The 6,999-nt window shown below is 43.7% G+C and overlaps 1 protein-coding gene across 1 annotated transcript in view; it reads right to left on the bottom strand.

Annotated features, from left to right (window-relative positions):
* Window positions 1-6,682: 6,682 nt before the first annotated feature.
* The window catches only part of cep76 (centrosomal protein 76), a 43,602-nt gene continuing 43,285 nt past the window's right edge, over window positions 6,683-6,999 (bottom strand). The window contains exon 14 of the mRNA XM_079275002.1: window positions 6,683-6,790. Within this exon, the coding sequence (XP_079131128.1) occupies window positions 6,788-6,790 (3 nt within the window). The 3' untranslated portion in view covers window positions 6,683-6,787. The remainder of the gene's footprint in view (window positions 6,791-6,999) is intronic.

Genomic DNA, 6,999 nt, shown 5'->3' with positions numbered 1-6,999 from the left:
TGACAGAGCTGGAAGTGAAGGCATCTGCTTCAACCCTGAGCTGCTCCTTTGTTCTCATTCCTACCAGCTCTTTGTTGTGCTGCTGACTGTCTGTCTGCTTGTCTGTCTCTCGCTGTCTGTCTGTCTGTCTGTAGCCGGCCAGGGTTTATTTGCATTCCTCAAGCACATCCATATTCATGATGGAAGCGGGTCACTCCACGTGGAGGTGTGTGTGTGCGTGTGTGTGTGTGTGTGTGTGCGCGTGCAGGATTTAATTGGGCTGCGGTCAGAGGGATCCTCCACACTGAGTCCCAGGTGGAGAGGGAGCAGGGATCCCACTGTTCAGAGCATTATGCATGTTTTCCATTGTTTCCCTGCTCGCTCCTCCCGTACGCGTCGAGCGCTCCCGCAGCGACGGCACAAGACGCCTTTTCATCAGGCTGAATTCGGTCTGATCCGGCGCTAATTCCGCTCATATCTGACGAATTGATTTCAAGGACCACATGCTGAGAAAGATGTATCTCGCTGTGTTGTTCAAAGGGGAGGGAGGGGGCAGGCGGAGGCGGTGGGACAATAAGGCACAACATATTTTAGCAAACACTGTGGGTTATTATTGGCTCATTTGCAATTGTGGATTTTTTTTTTTTTGTTGAGAAACAGGAATATTAAATGCAAATCTCTAAATGTACTGCATGAAATAACGACTAGTATTCAACATGTTACCCTTTTTTAAAATGGCACGCATCACAAAAAGCAAAGCCACCTTCCCGCCCTGCAAGCGTGTGTGGCTTTGTGCAAGGGTCTTTTATTATCATCACCAATGTAATTGGACTGTTGTTGTTGAAGGACGGAGGACGAGAAGAAGAAGAAAAAAAAGGGATCAGGCTGTGAGATATAAAGTACGTGCCGAGCATTGAAGCCCAGCCCACTTCTCTCCTTTCTATTTCCCCGCCAGTCTGTGTGACTTCCTTACATGATGGGGCTATTGTATCCCCTTAACCCCCCTGTATGTCACATGTCAGGAGACACAATCGCCGCTGCAGCCTCCTTCAACCCCGAAGTGGAAATGAGCATCAACGGCGGGCTGGGATTGTATTGCAGAACAAGGCTCATTACGGAGGTCAGCCGCTCGGGCTCACACCGATCAACGGTCTGGGGAATGGAGGACAGAGCCTGCTTTGGTTCTAACATGACGATTGCAGGTCAATGAATATGTGTCAGGTGTTCTTAATATTGATAAATGATCAGATAAATCTGTCTTTTAACGGTGACATAAGAGTAAGCCTTTTGTATTTGTGTAACGCTGCAGGATGATGGTGTAAGGAAATTACTCGGAGAAAGATGGGCAAAAAGGAGGTTGGGTTATTTCTATTTTAATTTGGGGGGGGGGGTAAAGAAAGGGTAGTCTGAAAGATTTTGAACAGCAGAAGAGTGTTTCTTTTTATTTTGAGACAATGAAACAGAACAGGAGAGCAACGTGCACATATCTTCAAATGAATTGCACACATTTGGTATGCTGAGAATGCTTAGTGAGCAATAATCCGATAAATCTACTCCGACACAATTCATAGCCGGCCACTCGCAACCTAAACACGACCTAAACCTAAACACGAGCTCAGGGCGATCATTCCTCTACAAGTTCATCAGAAGATCCGTACAATAACCTCTTGTGAGGATTCCTGGAGAGTAATTTGATTTTTGTTTTGTTGTTGCACGTTTGGCTTGTACATTAAGGCGATTGTGTCACATACAAAGTGACACTTAGCTAACACCAAGAATACATCGCTTTGGATCCACACTTGAACAGGAGGCCAGAATGTTGTTGTTGTTGATCAGTGGACACGACCACAATAAATGCAAACACATGCCAGGTTGTTTTTGGCACACGGCAGAACACGAATCATCATATTTACTTGTTGTATTACCTTGTGTGTCATATGATTTATTTACTCTGGGGATTTATTTGGCATTGTACAAAACAACACGTGTTGAATATTCATTGTAGTAAGAAGGCGCTAAGAATGGATGTTGGTTGATTCCAAAGTATTTTGGTTCGCTATTCAAAGACCTGCATAATGTTTCCAACAATAAAATCATCAACGTTCTGGAGCGCTCAAAAGAGAGGCCTTACACGGAGAGGTTCTTCATTTCAATGTTCTCTTGCTGACATGTCTACTGCAGCCTTCCTTTCAGCTGCTGCCTGTGGTAACAACTGCTCAGGTAGAGGCTCTTGGCTCTTGGTTCAGCTTTAGCTTTTACGATGATGTGAGCATTTTGGAGATTTTTGTTTTTTCTCTACGTCTACGTCAAGGTAAGTGCCAATTGAATTTTTTTTATTGAGCTAGGGAAGGCCCTGCTTTGTTTTAAAAAGTGAACCATATGTTTCATTTCCATACAGTCTCTTTATTATGAACTCACTTTCTCCCAGAAACACAGCTGTTACAGGTATCCGCCCTCAAACTGCCTCTGTGACAAACGGTGAAACTACACAGGAAATACCCAATACCCCTCCTCCTGCCAAATACCCAAGCTGTGCATATTATGACGCCGCCTCTAGGTAATTTCACGTGAAACGCTCACAGTAGGTCTTAAAACAATTAGCGGCTTTTGTTTGATGGGGGGAAAGAAAGAGAGTCCACGAGAACTGATTATTGCGATGGGATTTTATATTGCTTTTTAAAAACCAATTAACTCCTGAGAGCTTAGTGGCTTCTTTCGACAAACGGCACGTCGTTAAAGTATTGTTGAGAAACATTGTTGGGCGTGATAATTGGCATCCATTGAGAGCGGCCCTGGCAGACTCTTAGAAAAGGGTCTCGGCGAACAATCAAGACACTCAGAGACAGAAGCCTGAGTTGGCATTTCTCTGGCCTTTCCCCCCCCCCTCATCGCAGATTCTCTCTCGCAGCCATTCCTCAATCCTTATCTCTGCTCCAGCGCTGCAAATGCTCACACTTAACGGGCAAACTGAAAGAATACCTCCGTTGTAGCCGTTTGACACACAGCACCAGTGACATTAGGTGCGCGTATTGTCCGTTCCCTCTTGACATTGAATTTTAAAAGAGCTGTTTGAATCATCCCGCTGTTTCATACATTTCCTAACAAGTTGCGGAGATATTCTCATTGTCCGGCGAGAGTACCGCAAATGTCAGCAGTCTTTTTCTTTTCCTTTCCTTTTTTGAAAAAAAGAGTCCTGATACAATCTACGGTCCTAAAAACGTCAGCAGTCTTTTAATTTTATCTTTTTGGGGTTTTCTTTTGGTTGGCCATGGCCAGATGTTTAAAAGGCATCCTAGAAATACAAGAATACAAAAAACATATACATATATATAATAGTCTAGCTCAGTGGTTCTCAAACTGTGGGGCGCGGTGGTATTACAGGTGGGGTATTTCAAAAAAAATAAAAAATCTTTAAAAAAAAAGGAATTAATAAATACGTGGCGGAATGCCTGTACTTTCGTGTAAATGTCACGTTACGCCGTTAACAGGTTACGCTTGCGCAGGCGCGGCGGCCATGATCCTTGGCGACTCACATGTGTGGCTTAGTGTTCCAAATGAAGAGACATTTGGCGGGACCAGAAAAGCAACCGCAAGCGATGCATCCGAGATGAACAGCAAGCAGCCAAGAAGAACATATGATGAGGCCTCTCTTGCTCTGGGTTTCACAGGGAACGCGGTAGGAGATGAGGAGACCAGTCTGTGTTTTATGTCTGAAAACTAGCTGCGGTTAGTATGAAACTTGTTTAGTTTAGTTTTTCACAGGTTGCACTTTATTGTTGTCTTGAAAAGATGTTTAGTGCAAAACAGGTTAATTGCAGCCAATTGCAATAAGCTATTTTTTGCTAAATTGTAGTTCTTTTTGCAGATATAACTTTATTTGCATTGTTCTAACAAAGTGATTGCACATTGTATTTGTTTTTGTCTGATGGAGAAATCTGGTTTACTTAAGTGATTGCAATTTTCTTTATTCTATTATTTGAAAAAGCACAGACGGAGTCACAAAATGTTGTTTCAATAAAAATTCAACATAGACCATTTTGTTGGGGCGGTGGGGCATGAACATTTTTTTTCCTCCAAAGTGGGGCGCGACAGAAAAAGTTTGAGAACCACTGGTCTAGCTGATCAAGTTGAGAAGAAGGCAATTAATATCCTAATGCTGACGTATTTGTTTATCAATGAGCCACAGTTTTTGGAGATCTGTGCAGCAGGGTGAACAGGCTGGTGGGTTGATGATACCGTGGTGACGCCAACTCGGAATCTGCGAGGAATCTGGGTGTGACCCTGGACGACCAACTGTAGTCCTCAGTAAACATTGCATCGGTTACACGCTCCTGCAGATTCCTGCTCTACAACATCAGGAGGATTCGCCCCTTCCTCACTGACGAGACGGTGCAGGTGCTCATCCAGGCTCTGGTCATCTCCCGCCTGGACTACTGCAACTCTCTACTTGCCGGAGCCCCGGCGTCGGCCATCAGACCTCTGGAGCTTGTCCAGAAAGCTGCAGCTCGCCTGGTGTTCAATCGCCCCAAGTTCTCCCACAGAACTTCCCTTCGCCGTTCTCTACACTGGCTCCCTGTAAGAGCTCGCATCCAGTGTAAGACTCTGGTGCTAGCCTACAGGGCAGTGAAAGGAACAGCTCCTTCCTATCTCCAGGCCATGATCAAGCCCTACACCCCCGCCCGACCTCTTCGCTCTGCTGCCTCGGGGCGATTGGTTGGCCTGTCGCTCAGAGGTCCCTGCGGCCGATCGACCCGGTCACGGCTGTTTTCTGTCCTGGCCCCTCAGTGGTGGAATGAACTCCCCACTGACGTCAGGACAGCAGAGTTGCTGCCCATCTTTCGGCGCATGCTGAAAACTCACCTCTTCAAGAAGTACAGAGCCTTCCACTCAGCACTTATTGTATTCATACTAGTTTGTTGCACTTATTGTATTTGTATTCGTTTGTTTCTGCACTGTACTCTTGCTCTGGTTTATGCTCTTAGATGCTTGTTTAAAAAAGGAGATGCACTTATGACTACTGGTGACTGGTAGTTCTCTTGAATACCTATGTTGAATACACTTATTGTAAGTCGCTTTTGGATAAAAGCGTCTAAATGATTGTAATATAATGTAATGTAATGAGTTTTGTCTTTTAATGTCCTTTGGGCTCTTCGCAGGCACCTCTTATCATCAATATCGCCGATGTTTGGTAGATGGGTAACAATGATGTTCCTTGCGGTATGTATCGCCCGCTGTAGAGCTCTCCTGTCCTGGGCCGGGCACCATTTCCAGTCAGGATGCTTTGTATTGCTCTTCTTTAAAAGTGAACAAGAGCAAAGGAATATTGTTTTTAACATTCCCTTGTTTCTCAAAATTTCCTGTTCGAAATTCAAGAATAACATGTCATTTAAAAACACTCCAATCAACCAACCTGACATAAGTCTCCACACACTCAACCTTCCTTTAGGAAATGGAACAACAATCCGTTTTAGAATGTGGGGGTTCACACTGACAGAGTTGGAATAGGTGATCACTAAAAGCTGCTTCGGCACACTGAAGCTGATTGGATGGATGGAGAACACCCTCCCCCCCCCCACACACACACACACACACACACACAGAGACACAGACACACACCTGCTGGATTGCTCTCCATCTCTAATCGAACGGACATGTCGAGCTGCTCTCTGGAGCTTTCTGAGGCCCGGACTCTCTGTCTATAGAACATCAGACAGACAGACAGACGTTCTCCTGGGAACTCTGAGACACAACAGACACTTTCCTCCCATCTTCACTCGATGTACTTCCCATCCTTTTAAACGAGCCTCATCTAATGTAACTAATGACAATATCTATCCTTGTAATGGGGATTATTGTCGGTGTTATTGGAGCATTTCGATCATAGTTATTCATTTTTCCCAGAAATATACAGTTCACCTGAAAACCGTATTCATCATGCAGTAAATACACATTTACCTTCCCCATCTCCAAAACTGTCCCTCTACTGACCTGCTAGTGCCACCCAAAAGGAACAAATAGAGTTACTACCCAAACTATACATACAGTACATATGTATTTCTCCAACATCTACATACACACATTCCTACTGTATTTATAGACATACACAGGCAAAACAACACCCCAAAAATGAACTTGTAGTTGCACAAAACACATCCAAAAAAAACCCTGTATGTCTAAATTCACAATATCTGCATATATTGTGCATTCCAACCCACAAAACTGTACTTGTACATATGTTTTAACACCACTCGTGTGTTTGCACAGCCGAGGGCACTTTTTTCTCTTCATCTGTATTCGGTTCACACTTTTCTAAATGTTCCAATGTGCTTTTCTCTTGCTTCTTTTCTCTGCTCAGACCTGCTCTGTTGACTCATGCTCGTCGTGTTTCTCAACAGCAAATGTTTTTCATGTATGCTAATACATTTAACACTGAGTGCTTCAGTCTGCTTTCAGTTACATGCCTTCTCCTTTTGCACCTCTTTCTGAAGTGCACGCTGAAAGAGAATCTACTGAACAGTAAGAAGAGGAGACGGGTGATCAAACATGAGTATTTGAGCGGGAATGATGTATTTTAATCAGGTTATAATAAACAATCTGTAAATCTACGATGGTCAGAACCGGATTAAATGTTTGCATCTTAACAACATCAGATGTGTTCCATTCAAATCATTTGGATTAAAAGGTAATCTCGGATGTGTGCCGTCTCGTGAATTCAACAACTTTCCCCCGTCTCAAGTCAAGGAAACAATATTCCTTTGTGCTGCAAGTACTGTGTAATGAACCCAAAGGCGTTTTCTGGTGGCTGAACCTACTGAGAGGAAAGAGATGAAGAAAAGATAAAGACGCAAAATAAAAACCACAGCGAATAAGAAGTGGTAAGAAAAAAAAACAGGACTTTGAACACACCAAAAGTTTGCATTAAAGAGTCTTGCATTAAAAAGACATGAAAAATCCTGTTGTTTGCTTGAAGAAAATGGGCTTCTCTTTTTTTTTGATTGCGGCTTTGATCAGAGTGACACG

The sequence above is a fragment of the Melanostigma gelatinosum genome (genome assembly GCF_949748355.1).
Source record: "Melanostigma gelatinosum genome assembly, chromosome: 9".
Taxonomy (NCBI): Eukaryota; Metazoa; Chordata; class Actinopteri; order Perciformes; family Zoarcidae; genus Melanostigma; species Melanostigma gelatinosum.
The sequence above is the reverse complement of the archived record's forward strand: the minus strand, read 5'-3'. Positions and strand labels throughout refer to the sequence as shown.